General features: G+C 39.5%; 2 protein-coding genes across 4 annotated transcripts; both read right to left on the bottom strand.

Annotated features, from left to right (window-relative positions):
• Window positions 1-895: 895 nt before the first annotated feature.
• On the bottom strand, window positions 896-11,294 carry plppr3b (phospholipid phosphatase related 3b). 2 transcript variants are annotated; one of them, XM_059538003.1, is made up of 8 exons: window positions 10,719-11,294; window positions 6,810-6,913; window positions 6,235-6,420; window positions 5,861-5,990; window positions 5,441-5,636; window positions 5,174-5,231; window positions 4,524-4,697; window positions 896-3,321 (listed from the first exon to the last, which is right to left on the bottom strand). In XM_059538003.1, exons 2-8 carry the CDS (start codon window positions 6,888-6,890, stop codon window positions 2,068-2,070), a joined length of 2,079 nt encoding a protein of 692 aa, XP_059393986.1. In that variant the 5' UTR covers window positions 6,891-6,913; window positions 10,719-11,294; the 3' UTR covers window positions 896-2,067. The 2 variants fall into 2 exon arrangements, with proteins under 2 accessions (XP_059393986.1, XP_059393985.1); XM_059538002.1 differs by having other exon boundaries at window positions 6,810-6,917; window positions 10,719-11,293.
• Window positions 11,295-12,085: 791 nt separating this feature from the next.
• Window positions 12,086-21,938, bottom strand: med16 (mediator complex subunit 16). 2 transcript variants are annotated; one of them, XM_059537389.1, is made up of 14 exons: window positions 21,437-21,938; window positions 21,172-21,276; window positions 19,898-20,070; window positions 19,385-19,816; window positions 18,777-18,882; window positions 18,321-18,476; window positions 18,020-18,237; window positions 17,742-17,948; window positions 17,437-17,647; window positions 16,044-16,177; window positions 15,770-15,962; window positions 15,451-15,664; window positions 14,891-14,974; window positions 12,086-12,445 (listed from the first exon to the last, which is right to left on the bottom strand). In XM_059537389.1, the coding sequence occupies exons 1-14, from the start codon at window positions 21,618-21,620 to the stop codon at window positions 12,319-12,321; spliced, it is 2,544 nt and encodes an 847-aa protein (XP_059393372.1). In that variant the 5' UTR covers window positions 21,621-21,938; the 3' UTR covers window positions 12,086-12,318. The 2 variants fall into 2 exon arrangements, with proteins under 2 accessions (XP_059393372.1, XP_059393373.1); XM_059537390.1 differs by having other exon boundaries at window positions 21,479-21,938.
• Window positions 21,939-21,959: the final 21 nt, after the last annotated feature.

Genomic DNA, 21,959 nt, shown 5'->3' with positions numbered 1-21,959 from the left:
TAATTAAACCCCAGGTGTGGGATGCTGTCGAGGCATCATAGATGCCTTGTGTGTTTCATCATTTTTATTTTTTTGGTAAAAATCACTGCAATCATTATACTTTCTGTTAATATACTGTAAGTAACAACAGATGGTGTGCTTTGGAATAGAAAAAATAAAATAAAAATTTAATTTTTCTTTCTCTTCCTGACACTTTATTATTTGTGGCTTGCCACATCCTGCGTCTGAAAGATTCGTATTCAAACTCCATATGTATGAATGCTTGCACTGCCAGTTTAATCTGCATTTAATAAGAATTTAAAGTATGACCTCAGTAAGGCTGTGAAATGCTCTGGGCTAGAATTAATCTTTGGTGGATAGATAAAAAGAATAAAAAATATAATAATTAAAACAATACAGTTTTAATGAGAAATCAAGCTGTTTAAAAATCATGTCCCAAATGCAAGCATGTCATATTTGAATCAAACTTAAAAGCCTAGGAGTTTGCAGATCTACAGTATTTTATTGGTTTATATGTTTGGTTAATTACTCTGGAGTAATTACTGGCTTTGTCCTTGGAGTTTGCTTAGTGTAACAATCAAATGCCAAATAATGACAAACACAAACAACACGTACCTATAAGCAATCTAAAAAAAAAAAAAAAAAAAAGAAAAAAAAAACATTATGTTAAATGCAGAATTGGCATATTATGATTGTTGGATTATTTCCTTAGCTTTCATGTACTGTACATCACTCTCAAATGTCTACCAATTGTTTCTACACCTCCACCACTAACCTGCTGTAAGCCACAAGATTTACACTTTATAAATGAAAGAAAAACAGAAAATATTTCAGTACAAAAATGGGAGGGTAATGTTTGCAGTGTGTTACAAATTACAATCTAGGGTCATTGTAATTTACAGCAGCTCGTTTATTGTTGTCATTTATGTTGCCTTTTTTTTCAGAAACTGCATCAACAGCAATAAGCATCCATTACGGACAACCATCTACAGAGATCCAGGAGCAGATCAGAGCACCGTGAAGAGAGAGCTGACACACACAGTCTTTAACCTGCAGTGACAGCTGCACATGTACATTATAACAGATTGGAATTCTTCACTGACAAGGCTTCACTTCCACCTTGACAACACTCATATAACATGCATCAAGTTCATTTAGAGGAGGACCTCTGGGAAACAGCATGACAAGGAGACCTCTAACTATTACAGATAAATCCCAGAGTGTTTGTAGAAATTCTTTTTGTGATTTACACACAAAAAAAGTTGTTTATTTTGGAAAAATCTTTCTCGTTATGATACATAAAATGTGAGACCTGCAGTAAATTCTTCACATGGACCTGTTGTCCAGTTGCTGTTTCACTATATGGATTATGAGAAAACATTTTCCAAAACAGAGTCCAAAGCAGTCTAATTTTCCTTTGGAATACCTCACAGACAATCCAGTTCACCTCACTTCTTAACACACAAAGAGATGAAGTGATTTATAAGTGCTTATTCAAAGTGCTTCCACCATATTTCACAGGGTGTCTTCAGTAGATTTGCAGAATGTCCAAAACAGTTTATCAGCAATTACAGTCAGATGTACAATGAACGGACGCTACCCTTTTGCAAAGAAATTATCATTCATAAATAACCAACAAAACACTTTAAATTGGTGTCGACTGTGAGTGTTACAAGGCAGTCAAATATTTTCTATTATTGTATCACTACAACATACACTAAACAATCGTGCTTAAACACACATAAATTCAACTTGACATCTCAGTCACACATTTAAATGAGTCAAGTAGGAACAAAAGAAGCAGCAATAAAAATAATCCTAAACCTTATTTTACATTATAATAAGATTATGCAAATACAATACATCTGATCAAACTTTTGATAATGTAGTTTGGTTTGCCCTCAGAGGGCAAAAACCATTGTGCTCTTAAGTCGTCAGAAGCAGCATCTCCCGAAAGCTCTACTGACTGTGGATCCGGTTATTCTGATATTCCTCATGGAATCAAATCAAGTAAATAAAAGAAAAAGACCAAAAAGTGTAGTTGTGCTCATATATATTAGCACATCGTCACTCTTTGAAATGCCTGCCACTTTGTAACTTTTTGTAGTAGTTGTCCTGTTCCATGTGGTTCAGATTGCCCTCCCTATCCAGTAGAACTAGAGGGGTCTTGCGGCGCAGACTGCGACCCTCTGAGGTGTGACCCACGGGGGGGAGTTGAGGGGGAAGTGGTGGCTGGGGCGGCCCATGGTCAACCTCATTGGTGGAGGAACCAGGAGAACTGCTCCTCACATTGCGGTAACTGCGGGGCCCATCGCGGTTGAGGTTTTTTAGCTCATACGACTCTGCCATGTTTCCATCAGAAGATCCCCTCCACTCCCAGGGGTTATTGGGGTTGGAGGTCATACGGACTACGGGGTGGTGGGGGGCGTGGGCATCAACTGTGATGATGCCTGAACCGTTGTCACGTTCTGAACGATTAGGCGATGATTCTGTGCCCGTGATGGATGAGGTACCAGAAGAGGACGAGGTCTCTGAGGATTTGGCCGATCCAGACAGGAGTCCCTGTTGCTTTGACATGGCAATAACCTGCATGATCCGAGGCTGATTTCCTGCCTTATGAACTGGAATATTAGCACCACTTTTCTCTGTGATGGACAACCATTTGGCCCGAGTGCTGGCACTTTTAGGGGACACAGGCGGAGGGACCGAGGGCTGTGCTGGGGGGCGAGGGGGCATCACTACCCTTGCCCCTGCAGGTTGGTTAGCCGGTTTGGCTGACGGTTGAACAGATGAATAGACTGAAGAGTGGGCACTATCCTCCTCTGTGGTCGTGTCGTTGCCGCCATCTGAGCCCTGATCGCTGGTGTCCTCGTCAGGCAAGCTGCCACCTCGCATCTCCATTGACTTTTGCTTCCATTCAGACACTAATTGATGTGACCGCATGGGGTCCAGTGGTACTGGAACAGGTACTGTCACCAGACGCCTCATTGGCTCCTCTGGAGCTGTAGCACGGGGTAATGTGTTGCTGAAGGTTACCATGGTCTCCTTACCCATTGGGCTGCGGGGTGCCAGTAGCTCCACATCCACGCTGGCTCTCTTTAAGCTTCCCAATGAGGTTTTCTCCCGCTGTACAGGCCGGTTCAGCCCATCTAGACATGCTGGGGATGTTATTTCCTCATTGCTCTCAGAGGCGTGGCCTTTATTATAGACAGAGTCGTGGCCTCTCTGGGCCAGAGCTCTCAAAGCATCCTTCTGCAGAGGAGGAGGTTGCTGGATGACAGTGTCCTCTGGAGATTTGAAGTTGGCAACAGCATGGAAAGCCTGGAATGATTTAAAATTTTAAGATACAGTGGCTTCTTACATTGCTTATTTCCCAACAATACAGAATATTCCAATCACCCAGTGCAGTTTAGGGTTAGGTTTAAACCTGGGGTGGGAGCTTGAACCACACTCATATCAACCAACCTATGATTTTAGGGGTAGTTAATAGGTAAGGTTAGAGTTGGCATTAAGGATGGGATTAGTATGTTTTTCAAACCTGGCATGTTGTTCTAAGACCAACAAAAAGGTGGCGAGTCATAATTCTGATTAGCCAAATCAAAGTCACTTTTGTGGTAAAAGTATTGATCTAAAGACACTTATATTGCTTTCAAGGGCATTTGTATTTTATATCCCTCTTCTGTGTTCCCATGGGAATCAAAATGTGGCTTTGTCATTTCTAGTGGATATGTTCTTGCAGAAAGTTCCAATCCTGCTTTAACACACCTGGATTTACTTTTTAGTAATCCTGAAAACCTTGATTCGTGTCTAATTTAGAAAGCTGCATCCTTGGGCCCTATTGAAAAAAACAGCATATGCTGGTTAGTTATGTTTTGAAGCATGGCAGCTTGGTTGAGCTGGTTTAAGCTGTTCCTGAGCTGGTTAAAGCTGGTGCTGGTCCTAAACTGGTTCTAAGCAACAAGCTCCTGCTCATAACCAACTTATAACCAGCTCAGGAACAGCTTAAACTAGCTCATGACCAACTAAGGACCTATTTAAACAAGTTTGCTGGATGTTGTTTAAGCCCCTATTCCCAGACAGGCTTTCCCCAACAGCAAACCAAAAAATATACTTGTTGGTCATAATGTTGTTTCAGAACCAACATGGACTATGATGCAGAAACATCTACTTGGGTTAAACACATTAAGCTCAACAGCAAGATGAGGATGGAGGATTTAGCAAATACCCCTGTTGAAAAAAACAGCATATGATGGTATGTTTTGAAGCATTGCAGCTGGTTTGAGCCGATCCTTAGGAGGTCACGAGCTGGTTTAAGCTGGTCCTGAGCAACTAGCTTCTGGACCAGTTTAGGACCAGGACATGACCAGCTTAAACCAGCTCACAACCAGCTTATAACCAGCTCAGGAACAGCTCAAACCAGTTACAATGCTTCAAAACATATCCAGCATATTTTCTTTTCTTTTTCAAATGGGATACTACACCAAAAATATCAGCAAAAATTTATAAGTAAACCAATAACTCACCAAGTATGCTGCAATACCAGCGCCAATGCAGAACCCAACGTAAACATCGATCGGGTGACTGCGGTACTGGGTGATCTGAGTGAGTCCCGTCAATGCAGCCGCAATGGCAAAGGCAAACACCAGAACGGGTTTGAGCAGCTTGGTGCTATCAGAGATTGTTGAGTTGAAGTACATCTAGAAGAGCAGAGAGCAGCAGAAGTCTCCAGCTGTCATGTGGAAATTAATAACATACTGCCTTGCAGCTTCAGACAGTCTGACAAGCGCAAGGTGGGAAGCAGCAACAACTTATCTCCATGTCTGTCGCTTGAAGTGGATCCTGCCAAATAGCTAGACATGTGAAGCACTTGCCTATAATTAGACTTTCTCTAATCTAGCGAACAGAATGCATTTGTGCATATTAAATCAAACCTTTCTGTATAATATGATCCATTTTGAAATCTATTTCTTGTGTCAATGCATATGACATGCACATCAATTATGTTGGTAGTTCATTATTTTTATCTACAGTACAATCAGTTTAAACTGTTCTAAACACTACTGAGTTCTCTCATAGAGGAGATTACTGCAGTAGCCTATTAGGTTTATATATAAAACATATATGCTGTAAACATTTAGTGAACACGCATTGAGACGGTGTTGAAGAGACTTACTGAAATATAAACAGCAGCAAAGGAAGAGAGGGTTGCATGCTGGGAAGGGAAGGTTTTCCTGTCACAAAGGAAAGCAAACATCTAGAGTAAGCCTAGACCAGATATGCAGCAGAAGTCAGTGTCACACGTTTATAGTTTTAAAAGAAGGAGTGAGTAGGAAGTGCTCTAAAGTCAGGAAGAATACCACAAGAGGGAGAAAGAAAATGGTGACTGTACAAAGTTGAAGGTGATCACAGTTAATCCCAAAATCAGATGTTATTCAGTTACCTTGCAGACAGGATAGCATGCTGATCCTGGCCAGAGCAAATGTCTTTGGTGATGTAAGGGTTCTTGTCACAGGACACACCTGGGACAGTATAATTGGGTTTGCACACTGTGAGAAAGAATGGTGTGTGGTAGCCAGTGGCCAGTTGGATGACATCCGTAACCAGTGCTGTTGCACAAAGACCGAACACATGAACCCCTAGAAGGAGAGACCGATCATGAGGAATGAAACATCAATGACTCATTTCATCAGTTTCATGCAACACTCTGTGCCTGACTCATGTTACATAATGTTCATCTGCATCACTCCTGCTCAGTAAAGCAACTAGAATTTATTATATTTAAATACATTCAGCACTTTCATACTTTAGCTTCAAACATTCTGATATAAAATTGCCTTACAGTGAAAAGAGTGTTACATACCGACAAAACGAACGGTTCTCCGCAGGAAAGAGTTAAAATTACATCCACCAGCATTTATGCTTCCTTCAATCCCTGGACGGACCTTCAGTTTGGATTGCATACAATACAGCAGACCTTCACCGATCATGATCTGAACACAATAAGATTGTGGAATTTGTAAATGTCAATCTATGGAGAAGCAAGTTATTACATTTTTTTTTTAGTCTAAAAAAAAAATACAATCTTTAGCATAACTGACTTTAAAGAGATGGCATCATTTATATTTTCTATTGAGTACAACAGAACAAAGAAACTCATACAGGTTTAAAATGACACGAGGGTGAGTAAATGACTATATAGGTTGCAAAGATGTAAATGCAATGCTTTCATCTCACAGAGGCAGCAGGGCCGGCGAACGCCAGACTCAGGAGCATGAGCAGAGGGATGAGCTCATCGCCGCTGTCCACGTACGGCATGCTGAGTGAGCGGTCATGGCAGCGGAATCCCACCTGCGCCGGCTGGAGCACATCCGTCAGTTCCAGGAAGTACAGTGAAACCATGGAGGACGCCACAATGGGTAGCTATTTTCTCAGAGGAAGGAGAGCGTGTGCATAATGCAAAAGTCTTTATCAGTTTTAAAAGTACTAAATTGCATGTCTTTCTCAAGTGCAAACATATATTAAATATTGATAATACATAAACATATCAACACCAGAGCAGTTTAATTACTGTAGAGCAACTGTGGCAGATGGCTGTTGTTAAATGTCAACACAGAGTTCTGTACTCCAGGGCTGACAATGTGGAGGAAGGTAAATACAGTAGCACACTCAATCTGACTGCTATTATGCATTTTCAATTATGTCTTCAAAGAAATTAAGGAAGCCCAGTTGTTTAGAGTGTGTTATGTAGTTACCTGAGACATGAATTGCTCTTCTGAAGTATTAAATTGGTAATAAATGATGTCTCGTACCTCTACGAAATAGAAGCATGGTAACAGCGTCAGACTGTCTTTGGGCGGTTTCTTCTTGATTTTTTCACGTGCAGTCATCATGATGCTGGTCTTCTGAAGTTATTCTGTCTACACATAAGATCATTTAAAAAAAAAAACATGAAAAACTTGACAAGTGCATTTTTGTTTCTTACTTGTAGTATACTAAACTGGTAAAATTAATGCTAAATTGGAACAACTAATTTTGTACTTAATGCACTTTAATTATGTGGGAGTAGTGCTGAAGTCCAAATAAAGACATACTGTGCTAAAGTGAAACTACTGCAAGGATGGTTTAGATGCACTTTAAATATCTTGCATTTAAAGATCATACAATCCTCATCAATAGTGACATTAAAACATATGTTGGGCTTAATATAAAAAAATGTGCATTGTGCATAAGTAGTACTCCAATTAAAGTTTAACATAAATTATTATACCAATAAGGCACCAGCGATGTCAGTATATTTTAATAAATTTGAACTATAGGCTACTTAGTATGAAATAAATGTATTTTAAAAACATTACTTTTTTTACTAGGGAACCATTAGTGCAAGATGATGTCATAAAAAATGTTGGTCTGTTTTCTGAGAAATACTTAGTCGGCTGTAGCTCCTTAAATGTGCATATCTACTAAAATTTTAATTTTATGTTAATATACAAACTAAAGATATGGACAACCATGGCTAAATATACAACCCGAATTCCGGAAAAGTTGGGACGTTTTTTAAATTTTAATAAAATGAAAACTAAAAGACTTTCAAATCACATGAGCCAATATTTTATTCACAATAGAACATAGATAACATAGCAAATGTTTAAACTGAGAAAGTTTACAATTTTATGCACAAAATGAGCTCATTTCAATTTTGATTTCTGCTACAGGTCTCAAAATAGTTGGGACGGGGCATGTTTACCATGGTGTAGCATCTCCTTTTCTTTTCAAAACAGTTTGAAGACGTCTGGGCATTGAGGCTATGAGTTGCTGGAGTTTTGCTGTTGGAATTTGGTCCCATTCTTGCCTTATATAGATTTCCAGCTGCTGAAGAGTTCGTGGTCGTCTTTGACGTATTTTTCGTTTAATGATGCGCCAAATGTTCTCTATAGGTGAAAGATCTGGACTGCAGGCAGGCCAGGTTAGCACCCGGACTCTTCTACGACGAAGCCATGCTGTTGTTATAGCTGCAGTATGTGGTTTTGCATTGTCCTGCTGAAATAAACAAGGCCTTCCCTGAAATAGACGTTGTTTGGAGGGAAGCATATGTTGCTCTAAAACCTTTATATACCTTTCAGCATTCACAGAGCCTTCCAAAACATGCAAGCTGCCCATACCGTATGCACTAATGCATCCCCATACTATCAGAGATGCTGGCTTTTGAACTGAACGCTGATAACATGCTGGAAGGTCTCCCTCCTCTTTAGCCCGGAGGACACGGCGTCCGTGATTTCCAACAAGAATGTCAAATTTGGACTCGTCTGACCATAAAACACTATTCCACTTTGAAATAGTCCATTTTAAATGAGCCTTGAACCACAGGACACGACGGCGCTTCTGGACCATGTTCACATATGGCTTCCTTTTTGCATGATAGAGCTTTAGTCGGCATCTGCTGATGGCACGGCGGATTGTGTTTACCGACAGTGGTTTCTGAAAGTATTCCTGGGCCCATTTAGTAATGTCATTGACACAATCATGCCGATGAGTGATGCAGTGTAGTCTGAGAGCCCGAAGACCACAGGCATCCAATAAAGGTCTCCGGTCTTGTCCCTTACGGACAGAGATTTCTCCAGTTTCTCTGAATCTTTTGATGATGTTATGCACTGTAGATGATGAGATTTGCAAAGCCTTTGCAATTTGACGTTGAGGAACATTGCTTTTAAAGTTTTCCACAATTTTTTTACGCAGTCTTTCACAGATTGGAGAGCCTCTGCCCATCTTTACTTCTGAGAGACTCTGCTTCTCTAAGACAAAGCTTTTATAGCTAATCATGTTACAGACCTGATATCAATTAACTTAATTAATCACTAGATGTTCTCCCAGCTGAATCTTTTCAAAACTGCTTGCTTTTTTAGCCATTTGTTGCCCCCGTGCCAACTTTTTTGAGACCTGTAGCAGACATTAAATTTTAAATGAGCTAATTAATTGGATAAAAGTGTAAAATTTCTCAGTTTAAACATTTGCTACATTATCTATGTTCTATTGTGAATAAAATATTGGCTCATGTGATTTGAAATTCCTTTAGTTTTCATTTTATTAAAATTTAAAAAACGTCCCAACTTTTCCGGAATTCGGGTTGTATGCATAAACAACTAATTCTTATAAAATATTAATAAATTCTTACTAAATATAAAAAAGCAAATATCACACTGAACGAAATGTGCAAAAAAGTGGGCTTTGGTTAAATACTATCCACAGGAAAAGGGCTACACAAAAATGTTCAAATGGTTATTTGCTCATCTGAAACAGAATGAGGCCCTCCTGAATAAATGGATAACAGACTGTGTGCCCAAGGAAAAATATTAAGTAAATAGCTCCTTTCAGAATACTCTCAAAAGAGCATAACGAATAAATGTTAATGCAGGCTTTTGTTGCATTGAGAGAATAGTGTTTCTTGCTCTCTGCCAAATCAGCAGTGACTAACTTGTCCTGAAGACACTCTCCCAACTCTCGAGTGGGAGTGAGTGAGGCTCTGCTGAAATTAGCAGGGAGTCTGTTTTCAAGAGTGGGAGCTCTGTTTATCTCAAAGAGCCGCATGTATCTCACAGGCAAAAGATTTCTGTGTGTGTGTGTGTGTGTGTGTGTGTGACTTTTAGGGAGGAATCCATAGGCACAGAGTTCCCTCCATAAATGACAGTGTTTGTGCTCACACACTCACAGCATGAGGCTTTGACTGCGGACAAAGTTAATTAAACTTGACTGGGTTTCTCACACGAATCTGTTTCCTGTGAAATGGGGTTAAACAGTGGGTTGTGCAACACAGCTACTTTCTGACCATTGCTTGTGCCAAGAATCCAAGCAAACTGACCCAGACACTGTGGAACAATGCATGGGTCGATGAAAATATCAAGCCATGATAACCAGTCAAGGCAAAATCATTATACACTTGAAGTGAAGACACTCCGGAAAAATCAATAATGTAATCAGACAAGAATGAGATAGAGATCCGTCTCACTAATGTTCACAAATCATGAGCAATGTCAATGAAGATGGCAATTATTTCAATTACACAGGCAATTCTGATTACATTGACACTCACACTGCAACACCTTGAGAGTTAGAAATTGAAAATATTGTTATAATTTGTATTATTATATTTGTGTATGAGATGTGTATTTTACATATATGTACTATTGCATTTATCAGATAGTAAATATGGTAATATTAAATTTCATATTAGTGAATATAAAAATTATTAATAATGTATTATTTATGAATTCATATAGGCTACAGTATTGAGATAGATAGATAGATAGATAGATAGATAGATAGATAGATAGATAGATAGATAGATAGATAGATAGATAGATAGATAGATAGATAGATAGAATCACTGCCCATCAGCGCGCGGAATGACCTGCAGTCAATAACAATATCCATACACGTTTACATAGATTTGTCTGCCCAAAATCATCTGTACTCACGCAGTAAAGTGAGACTGAGATGTTTGTGTAAAACTAGAATCGCTGCCGTACAACAGACACTGCGACAATCTCAGTGATTATTTATTGTAATTATACCGCATCTCCACTGGACGCGACGCCACCGAACCCGCGCGCGCTTTAATTCCCACACATAATTACAACGGCAGCGTTCTGGTCGCGTCGCGTCGGGAGTGCGTTGTTTATTCCGCTGCTGTTCATCACGCATGTAGAAAACCGGGAAAATCTCACCTTGTCTGCGAAAACAGGCGATTCCCTGATTAAAAATTCCCAGCGTATTCCTTCTTTGCGAGGTTAGACTGCAGCTCTTTAGTTCATGTTCCTCACGTTTTCCACGGAGCAATCACGCAGCCGTGGGCTCCTGTTATATATGCTTGACTGCTGGAGCCAACCACAGTATCCCTCAACTCAGTGAGCTCCTGTTCCAGCTGCTCTTCTGCAGTCAGACATGCAGTAGCCTATCTGAGGGGCTTCAGTGATATATCAGAGATATAAAAAAAAATGGTCTGTCAGTTAATGCTGTATGAAGCTGCGTCCATTGATCTTAGTGTCATATCGTTCCATCCTCAGTATTCCTGAGCATCTTCTGAGTGCGATCTGCAACGATCTGCTCCAGCAGTGAGAACATGGAACTGCACAGGTACACTTCATTATAGCAGGGTGGGGTGGAGAGGCGGTGAACTGGTTTAACTTGTGTCCAGTGGCAGGATGAAAAGAAAATATCACAATGTCCCAAGTATGTAATCTCCTATGTCCTGTCTCCTGTAGCCTTACAAATGTCCTTCCAGCCTGGTTGGGGACTACCGAATAACCAAATAATTTCGATTGCATGTGTTTTCTTCCTTTTTATTGTGAAGATGGAATAAATGACGCAAATCTGTTGTAAAACTAAAATAACATTTAGTTTTGTGGAAACGTGACTTTTTTTCTGGGAGTCTTTAATGAATTGAAAGCTCAAACAGCATTTATTTGAAACAAAATATTTAGTAACATTATAAATTCCTTATTGTCAGACATTGCTGAATAAAATTAATTTCAATAAATAAATAATTAATGACTCCAAACCTAATATGATTATTGAAAAATCCATAAAAAATTTCATTAATATTTAAAAATTGATGTAATTATAGTAAAAAGCTACCGGTTTATGGTTATGAATTAGCTTTGGGGCATTCTGGTTATAACCACTGATTTTGAAATGAATGGTCTGTCTTTGCTTTCAGATGGTCTGCGTACGGGGATCAACTATGGTTGCACTGAAAAGAAAAAGTGTGAACCTCCAGCAAGCTGCTGCCACTGAAGTCCTGGAGAGATGCCCGACTTATCTCTGCTGATCACCTCGTGCCGTGATGACCTCCTAAATCAGAGCCAAAGCACAGTGGCTGTCCAACACACTTTTCCCCTTGATTTCCCACCGATTCCTGTGGACACGTGCTCATACTGTCCCTGCAGTTAAATAGTGTTACTGAAGTGGCTGTCAACAGGTAAGGGATCACTCTGATGGTCTGTTGCCGACAAAATCATTGAGGCATCTTTTGTATCTCATCCAAGTGCACACACACAGCAGTGAGAAGTCAACACACCGTGAAGACAACCTATTTTATTAGAAAAATCTTTATTATGCACTACAACATTAAATGCATGGTTCATATTTACAACAGCAAAGAAAATAAGACATTATTCCCGCTTTGGCAAGACACTGAGGCTGGGAGAAAACCAGAACATGTTTCTAAGAAAATAAAGGTTGCTTTGTTGTATAGATCTATACGGTGTTCAGAATGAGAGAACCTTGCAGCTTAAATATTTTCCCAGCATTCAGGCGGTCCGGTCCTTATGTTAGTGTGGAGGGGATTCTTCTCCAAAGACCTCCACACAGACAGTTCTTGATCCAGCGCTGCTCCCACTGTCTCATGGCGTTGGTTTTATTTGGGGATCTCAGCATGGTGACACAGCCACACCTAAACAGACCAGAGACAGGAGCTCATTGAGATGCTGCTAAATATAGTGTCTCGGGACAGCCGCCAGCATCATATGTGAAGATGAAAGATTTGCAGCCTCGGACCCACAAAAGAACATAGCATGAAAGGCTTATTTTTTTTATTTTTGAAAGGCCGACAAATTGGCCTTTCATGGTGTGCTGACAAATCTATTTGATCAGTGAAATTGTTTTGAAATAAATTAATGCTTTTATTCAGCAGTGATGCAATAAATGGATCAAAAGTGACAGTAAAGAAAAGTCAAAAAGCTTTTCTTTTGAACTTCATATTCTTCAAAGGATCTTGAAAAAACATATAACAGTTTCCACAAAACTAATAAGCAGCACAACTGTTTTCAACATTGATTAAAAAAAATAAAAAATAAAAAAATACAAAAATACTAATTGTTTCTTGAGGAGCAAATCAGCATATCAGAATGATTTCTGAAGGGTCGTGTGACACTGAAGACTGAAGTAATGATGCTGAAAATTCAGGTTGCCATTGCAGGTATAAATGACATTTAAAAAAAAATAAAATAAAATAATAATAATAATAATATATATATATATATATATATATAATAAAAAATAATAAGAAATAAAATACTGCTGCAAAGTTCTCCATTAAATAAAATACTCTCAGTCTCAAACTAATATCCCATAATAAAATATAATGAAAAATATAAATAAATAACTATTTTTACTGTGCAGCATTACCAATCCCAGCTTGTAGGCCTGCTCATATTTAAAATATATATATAATTTTTCCAAAGTGTAAAGTGCAGCAAAAAGTTTCAGTTTTTAGACCTGCTCAGATTTCGTTATAGCGATGGCCCGATCGGAATTAAGAGGAAAGGTCTGTATAAAAGGCCGACGGGAGCTGCATTTGAATTACAGTCGTTTTTTTCCTAGTTGAAGTGATGTTCACACTCGCGTGATGCCTTTTGAAAACTTTAAAATCAGCTGCGAGGCGGAATTTGCGCTGAACGCGGAGACTTCCGCCACTTAATATGTTCGTGTGGACACACAAAAATGTACCTATGTTCCGCACACAAAATATTACCGAAAGCCCTGTACCGAAACGCGGTACACCCCTAATATATATATATATATATATATACACACACACACACTCACCTAAAGGATTATTAGGAACACAATACTAATACTGTGTTTGACCCCCTTTCGCCTTCAGAAACTGCCTTAATTCTACGTGGCATTGATTCAACAAGGAGCTGAAAGCATTCTTTAGAATTGTTGGCCCATATTGATAGGATAGAATCTTTGAGCAGTTGATGGAGATTTGTGGGATGCACATCCAGGGCACGAAGCTCCCGTTCCACCACATCCCAAAGATGCTCTATTGGGTTGAGATCTGGTGACTGTGGGGGCCATTTTAGTACAGTGAACTCATTGTCATGTTCAAGAAACCAATTTGGAATGATTCGAGCTTTGTCACATGGTGCATTATCCTGCTGGAAGTAGCCATCAGAGGATGGGTACATGGTCAGAAACAATGCTAAGGTAGGCCGTGGCATTTAAACGATGCCCAATTGGCACTAAGGGGCCTAAAGTGTGCCAAGAAAACATCCCCCACACCATTACACCGCCACCAGCAGCCTGCACAGTGGTAACAATGCATGATGGATCCATGTTCTCATTTTGTTCACGCCAAATTATGATTCTAACATCTGAATATCTCAACAGAAACCGAGACTCATCAGACCAGGCAACATTTTTCCAGTCTTCAACTGTCCAATTTTGGTGAGCTTGTGCAAATTGTAGCCTCTTTTTCCTATTTGTAGTGGAGACGAGTGGTATCCGGTGGGGTCTTCTGCTGTTGTAGCTCATCCGCCTCAAGGTTGTGCGTGTTGTGGCTTCACAAATGCTTTGCTGCATACCTCGGTTGTAACGAGTGGTTATTTCAGTCAAAGTTGCTCTTCTATCAGCTTGAATCAGTCGGACCATTCTCCTCTGACCTCTAGCATCAACAAGGCATTTTCGCCCACAGGACTGCCGCATACTGGATGTTTTTCCCTTTTCACACCATTCTTTGTAAACCCTGGAAATGGTTGTGCGTGAAAATCCCAGTAACTGAGCAGATAATACTCAGACCGGCCTGTCTGGCACCAACAACCATGCCACGCTCAAAATTGCTTAAATCACCTTTCTTTCCCATTCTGACATTCAGTTTGGAGTTCAGGAGATTGTCTTGACCAGGACCACATCCCTAAATGCATTGCATTGACCTAATAATCCTTTAGGTGAGTGTGTGTGTGTATATATATATATATATATATATATATATATATATATATATATGTATGTATGTGTGTGTGTGTGTGTGTTTAAAACACACATTTTAAAGGCATTATGAACTAATTTGTTGTCAAAATCTCATTGAAAGAAATTTCATTCCAAACAATACCTGGTGCAGGCTTTGCTGTCCTCTGTTGGAGAGATGCCCAAATGTAAACATCGCAGGTGGTCCATCCTCTGAGATGCTGGACTTCTGAAACAACACCATCAAAGAGGAAATGCATTAACCACCGGCAACAACTAATCCTATCATCAGACAATTTTGTGTCAAATTATTTCATTTCACAAATACTATGGATTCAGTCAGTTTTCAGGCATTAAAATCTGAAAAGTGCGTGAAACAAATGGCAGGGACCCTATGATGTGGAAAACGTGGATGGAATCACAGAACCCATTAAAATGGAATGTCATGGAATTTGACAATTTAATCTGATCTTTTTAATGCAACATTTACGTACTTGAACACTATTCGAATGCTATTATTTACTAATTATTATTAACAATTAACTTATTTCATTTAATATTTTTATTATCAAAAAGTTAAATAAAAATGATACTAAAAACATATAATTATACTGGTATTGGTACCGATTATTTAAATTTTGATACTGTGACAACACCAATAAAAAAAAGATGTATTTTTGTGTGAACTAAGCCATAATGGCTCACCTGAACACCTCCACCTGTGCGTTAGGGTTGACTCCGGGCAGGGTGTACGGTTTGCCGAACTGCAGTCTGAGTGGGTGTTTGCTCTGGACCTTAGTGATAACACCGTCGTTGATGGGCAGCCAGTCCATGCTGGGTACCAGGAGCTGACTGGGCAGCAGACAGCACTCATCAATCAATGTCTCATCAGGGTCCTGCGGGTGACTCTCATCTCGAGCTGCCATTCAAAAGAAAAGAGCAAAACAGAGTTCATTTTTTTTAACCCATTTAACAGCTCAACTGACATGTTGGCTCAAAGCCTGAGACAGGGTCTAAAGCTCACAGCAAAGCCAGAGTTTGGTGAGCAGGCGGAAGAGCAGAAACATGCTGTCTTGGTTGTCAGATGTGGCCGTGTAGATGGGCAAACAGCCTGGTTTTAACAGGCCCCAAATACGGATCATCACCAGCATCTCTCTGAGCATGCCCAGAGACGCACCGTCCCGCAGGAACCCAAACCCTGGACGCACGATGGAGCCCTGCAAAGATATTCAGTCATAAAGCAGCATGTTAAACTCAAAATTGGCAGCCCCATGATTGCTGGTAAGGGTTGAGCTCACCTGGTTGGGCAGGTTGGCCAGTAGATAAAGAACAAAGTCTCCCACCCACTGAATGAGCTGCTGGAGGGATTGCAGGGGTGGTCCGTCCAGAACAAACTCCTCTGTCTTCAGGTTGATCATCACCTTATCAATATCTGAACACATTAAATGATCAGAAATCCCCATTGAGGTGCATTCACATTCACAAGTTTTTGTCTATTGTCAATAGCAGTGTTGGGGTAACACATTACAAAAATGTGAGTTACGTAATCAGATTACTTTTTCTAAGTAACACATTACTTTTAAATTTACAGTTAGAATTCCCTGACACCTTTCCTGTTGGGTTGAGAGAAATTGCGGGTCAGGTCACTTCCTTCAGACTAAAGCTTATTAATTTCACATTTGGGGCAGTTGAAATGTGTGGTGTGGAAATTTGTGTGGGTGATTTACTAACAATGCGCAAATTAAAGAACACAGACGCAACATCTCATTTACATATCGACCAATGAAATAAACCAAGCGCAGCGCAAATTAGCATAGTTGCAAATAAAGAATAAAGATGCCACAAAATGTTGAAAACAACCGGAAGCCAAAAAAATTAAGATTTGCAAAGTTGCTTAGTTTTTTGATAGACCTGAAACAGTTTTTGGGGAGTTAAATAATGGCGCAAAGGTCAGTAATCTGACAAGCGCAAACATTAGTGATTCACAAATAACTGTCCACGCCTTTCCAGCGCTAATTTGTCACTGCGCATCTTTTTTTTTTTTAAGAAAATGACCAATCATTTCGCTAAACAAGACACTTATACTTTGGCTGGGATCGTGTAGAGCCCCATAAAGCTGCACTGAAACGGCAATTTGGACCTTCAACCCATTGGCTCCCATTGAAGTCCACTATATGGAGAAAAATCCTTGAATGTTTTCCTCAAAAACAAAAAGTTTTCTGTTGGTCAGTGCGGCAAATCCAAACTTGAACAATGGCAAAATATGCATGTGGAACTTTTATGCCCTTGAAAGAAACTCCCATTGAAATGAATGAATTTGCCTATGAAAAGTGACCTCATCTTTATCAAAACAACAACAAAAGAGATCGGATGGGCAAAACTGAAGTAAGGAGGCCTGTCACGATTATGAATTTTGTGTTGATTAATTTTCATACAATTACAATGCAAGTCTAATACATTACTTTTTATTTACATCTTATGATTACTTAAATGCTCTGAAAACAAAGAATAATATAAGAATTTTCTTTATTGTCTTCACCAATTAAAATTTCTCTTTTTGGGTGGCAAAATATAACAAAAACATAAACTATACAATTATTGTGATTATCTTAAATATCTGCGATTAGGTGAAATGAGTCAAAAAAAAAAAATTGCAAACATTGAAACATTTTTTGGGTGGCGGGTTGTTACCGGTGTCAGTGTTTTTGGCACAGATCTCAGAGAGACGGTCTCCGGGACTCTTGTCGGGGGTGTTGAGCACATGAGGTCTCAGTAAAGACTTCAGCGTGGAGCTGATGGCGATGAGGAGCAGTTTAGCATGGAAGTCACAGGCTCTTGCTGCAGTGGCAGAGGACAGTTTACACAGAGACGCCTTCACTGCCACTATACGGGTGGACAAAACCTTCATCGCAAGCCATGAAAGTGAGAAAAACCACAATAAAGTCAAAAGGAAATCGATTTGAAGTCAAAGTCTCTGTAATACTATAATTATCTACCTGCTGGAGCGCTTGGTTTTGTCTCATGTACTCCTCGTGAAGCTTCTCCAGAAGGTTATGCACCATGCTCGGCTGCGCGTGCAGCAGCACATCCCACCAGTCGTACCCCGTCACCATGCAGTACTCAAGGAGGAACAGCAGGTGCCGCAGGAGTGTGTTCATGTCCAACATTTGGCCCATGGATGGAGACACTCGGATCATGTGCAACTGAAATCAGACGAGGTGAACTATAAGATCTGAGGGCGCTTCTGTCACCACTAGGTGTCAAGCCATCATACCTTGCCATGATTGTCCACTCCCACCAGAGCCAAAGATGTCCAGGAGAACTGAAGGGCTTTGAAGTGCAGCGTCGGGCCGCCGGCTCTCTGACGTTTAATGGCAGGTTCTTCTCCGACACGCTGGGAGGAGCCAGAGGAACCATAGAACACTCCCATGGTGTGCAGGGAAAGGCGATGGAGAATCTGGATGCTGCCATCATGGAAGGCCAGGGCAAGACCTGAGCAAAACAAAATGATTATCAACCAAAGCACTTTTAAAGCTACGTTCGTTGAAATAGGAGAAAAGGTGTCAAGGATGTACCAAGGCCTGGGAAGAACTTGGTGTCCGAGGCGACTTTGAGATCAGTGTTCGAAATGGAGATGGGAAGTTTAGGCAGAGCGACAGCAGACACACGGTCCAGATCATTGGTCGCTGAGAGGATACGCCACTTCAGAATCATTGGCTGCTTTTCACCCACTGTGGATGGCGGGAAAACAAACGACAAACATTCTGACTTCTGATGACTTCAGCAACTTAAGTTGCAATCCAGGGAAATAATACAGTATAAAGAAGCTTAATATGTACATTTATGTAATATATTGCTTACAATAACAACAATAATATTTAAGTAGTGTAAAAAAGAAAGTAAATGTTTATATATCATTTGTTGTGTTGCCTTTACAAACACTGCATTCTAGTAATTTTTACATTTTAAAATTAAAAAGCATGCAATACTGTAATGTAACATTTTTCCACATATGGTTTAATGTAACTTACCCACAGGTGATCGATGTTGAAAGATATTATTAACTGGGAGACCCTCCTTCCGCAAGGACCAGCACTCTACAATGCTGCCCATCTGACTGGACGCACAGAGCAGCACCTTCACAAAAAAATCATTTTATTCAGCAAGGATGCATTTAATTAATTAAAAGTGAAAGTGAAGACATTGATAAATGTTATAAAAAAATTATATATCAAATAAATGCTGTTCTTTTGAACCTTCTGTTCATCAAATAATCCTGAAAAAAAATCCTATTAAATTCTACTGTGATAAAAATGTTTCTTGAGCAGCAAATCAGCATATTAGAATGATTTCTGAAGGATCATGTGACACTGAAGTATGGAGTATTAATAATGCTGGAAATTTAGCTTTGCATCACAAGAATAAATTACATTTTAATAAACATCAAATAAATGCAGCTTTTTCTTACTGACCCCAAACGTATATATAGATTAATATTTTACAGAAATCTATACCCTTTTGTCTAAAAATGACAACATTTACATTTAAAACATAAAAAAAAATTAATTACTTAGAAATATTAAATTGATTTAATGCATCACAATATTATAATGTCTTTTTTGAATGTTCATCATCTCACCTGTTCGGAGTTTTCGCGTGTGAGGAATTTAAGGTGAGTGACAGCGGGGTATTTGTCTCTCCGGACGGGGTCGGTGGTGCAGCGCATGAATAGCGAGGGCAAGAGCTCGGTGTCGATGCGGCACTTCTCGTTCACCACGCTCACACACACTTTATAGAACTGCACCGGAGAAGAGCTGCTGCCATCGGTGGCCGCCACCACTATATTCCCGCCGCCCGTGAAGGCGATGTCAGCCAGCGCCACGCGGCCCCTCAGTCTGCACAGGCTCTCACTGGCCGTCAGCAGGGTCCCGTTCGGCTTTAACAGTGACACGGTCACCAGACCACTCACCGTCACTGCTAACCAGCCCTCCATGGGCTTCCCGCCAAACAAAGTGAGAGAGGGAGAGAACTTCACCCTGGAAAACTTCTCTCCAAAGTTCGTAGAGCCAGACTGAGGAGAAACAAGGACATCAGGGTGTTAGTTAGTTATATTTGCATGTTTATTTAGTAGATGTTAATGAGCTTTCCTCGCCTTTTCAACATGCAGGGCAAGTTTAACTCCATTGTGTAACCATGAGAGGGCTACGATCGGGTCTCCGTCCACTGAGCTGCTCTGTGTGCACTCCCAGCTGTTCACCAGGTGCTCTGTCATTCCCCAACACTTGATCTGACCATCTCCATCAGCAGACAACAGCCTCGAACCTGGTGTAGCGCAACACACACAACCACACGATGATGACACTGAGATCACTTCAGATCGGTTTGAGGCAATCTCAAGAAACCGCCTCATTAACACCAAATCTAGAAGTATGAAAATATTTTGCATCAAGAAAATAAGGTTTTTAGGATAATTTTTTATTGCATTGTGATACTTATGATAACAAAAGTTTTTTTTTTCAGTATTATTAATACATTTTTACAGTCGTTTTTAATATCTTGTATTGGCTTTTATTTTTATATTTCCATTTTCATTAATTTTGTTAGGTGTGTTGTTATTTTTATATATTTGTTTTAGCTTTGTAATTCTCATTTCAGATTTTGTTATAATATTTTTATGTTATAATATTTTAGTGCAGATTTTAGTTAATTGCCAAGGCAATATTTCTAGTTTAGTTTGAGTTTATCATTTAATATTTATATTTCATTTCAGCCAAATTTCAGTGGTTTTAATTTTAGATAACATTAATAAACCTGATTTGCAGTCATTTGGTTCCATTGTACTTTTGTTCTTACGTTTCTCTAATCCCTCTAATGAAAACGAAGGAAATATTTCTAGTAAAATACATTAATAATCTCCAAAATAACTTTACTTAAATTGTATATTATTTATACAATACAGTAGCATCTATTGTTCTGTCTCTAATTTATGCGATCTAAATAAATTCCTTACATTGCAATAATTTCTCTGCACTGTAATTTTATTAAGAGTGCATAAAATATGGAACCAAAATACTGCAAATCAGGGTTATTATTGTTATCAAAAATTAAAGCTACTGAAATGGATAAATAAATCACAATATAAAGAAAATCATTACATTGCAGTAATACACTAAAACTACTGTATTACAATAAAGACAATATCCATTTAGAATACCAACAATTGAAGAAGGAGAAAATTTTTTACAGATACATGACGGTAACAAGATCTGTGATTTAAATGTGCTTATTTTGGAAACCATGTTGTATGCATAATCCTTCTTTAAGCAAAATTTTTTTATTTTTTTTTTGGAGTGAAATATGACCATGACATGTTCCAGAAGTTTCATCCATTTCATGTTTCATATATTAATCATGAATACTGACCAGACTGGTCCCATTCCAGGCAGGAAATGACCTCATTGTGACCAGAGTTGATGGAGTTCACATCCCAGGGGTGATCAGTGTCAATGACGTGTATCATATGACTCAGATCTGCAGCAGAAAAGCCATCATTTCATAAAATAACTATCCCGTTGTTATTTTTGTTGATGCAGTATCTGATCATAAAAACGGTGATGATCTACATATCCAATCTCTAACAGAGAACCAGTTAAAAGTGTGTGCTTTTCTTCATCATTCATTTATAACTCACCAACAGGTGTGATAATATTGGTAATAAAGGCATTGTCCAGACCTTTGTCATCCTCCTCATTCTTCAGGTCCGTGGTGAAGGCGATGAGGTTTCTACAGGACCAGGCGCACACCAGAGGGATGGACGGGCAGTGATTGCTCTTGGGTCTCTTCTCCCACTCGCAAACATACGCGATCTCCATCATACGATGAATTAAACTGAAGGTTATGAGCACTGGTACCTTTACTCGAGAGACGATCACTGTGCAAGTTAACGTTAGTAGACGCAACCGCCTAGCATGCCTGACTGGCTAAGAACACAGTAAACTGATGGGGATAACGGTTATAAAACTACACCGTCTGCTTTTAAGGTAGAAAAGAAAGAAATGTGTTAAGGTAAAGCTGCCCTAGCATTTCGACATCTATTTTATTTTTAATAATACTAGCTAATCTTTGAAGCGGCACATCACTGAGCGTCTATGTTCGTCGCTTCTTTCCGCGTTTAAAGACTCGACTACGACTTTTCACCCCCTACTGGACTGGAG

Source organism: Carassius carassius, chromosome 44 (genome assembly GCF_963082965.1).
Source record: "Carassius carassius chromosome 44, fCarCar2.1, whole genome shotgun sequence".
In the NCBI taxonomy this organism is placed as follows: domain Eukaryota; kingdom Metazoa; phylum Chordata; class Actinopteri; order Cypriniformes; family Cyprinidae; genus Carassius; species Carassius carassius.
Note: the sequence above shows the minus strand (reverse complement) of the source record. Positions and strands in the feature narration are given on the sequence as shown.

Excerpts from the sequence above, each read along its gene's own strand:
- plppr3b (XM_059538003.1), bottom strand. The coding sequence starts at position 6,890 with ATGATGACTGCACGTGAAAAAATCAAGAAGAAACCGCCCAAAGACAGT. Across the intron at positions 4,698-5,173 it reads TTGCTGCTGTTTATATTTCA|ATGTACTTCAACTCAACAAT; the intron begins GTAAGTCTCTTC and ends CTGCTCTTCTAG. Across the intron at positions 3,322-4,523 it reads CTGGTATTGCAGCATACTTG|GCTTTCCATGCTGTTGCCAA; the intron begins GTGAGTTATTGG and ends AAATCATTCCAG.
- med16 (XM_059537389.1), bottom strand. The coding sequence starts at position 21,620 with ATGATGGAGATCGCGTATGTTTGCGAGTGGGAGAAGAGACCCAAGAGC. Across the intron at positions 17,648-17,741 it reads AAAACCAAGCGCTCCAGCAG|GTTTTGTCCACCCGTATAGT; the intron begins GTAGATAATTAT and ends CTTGCGATGAAG. Across the intron at positions 12,446-14,890 it reads GACAGCAAAGCCTGCACCAG|GTGTGGCTGTGTCACCATGC; the intron begins GTATTGTTTGGA and ends TGGTCTGTTTAG.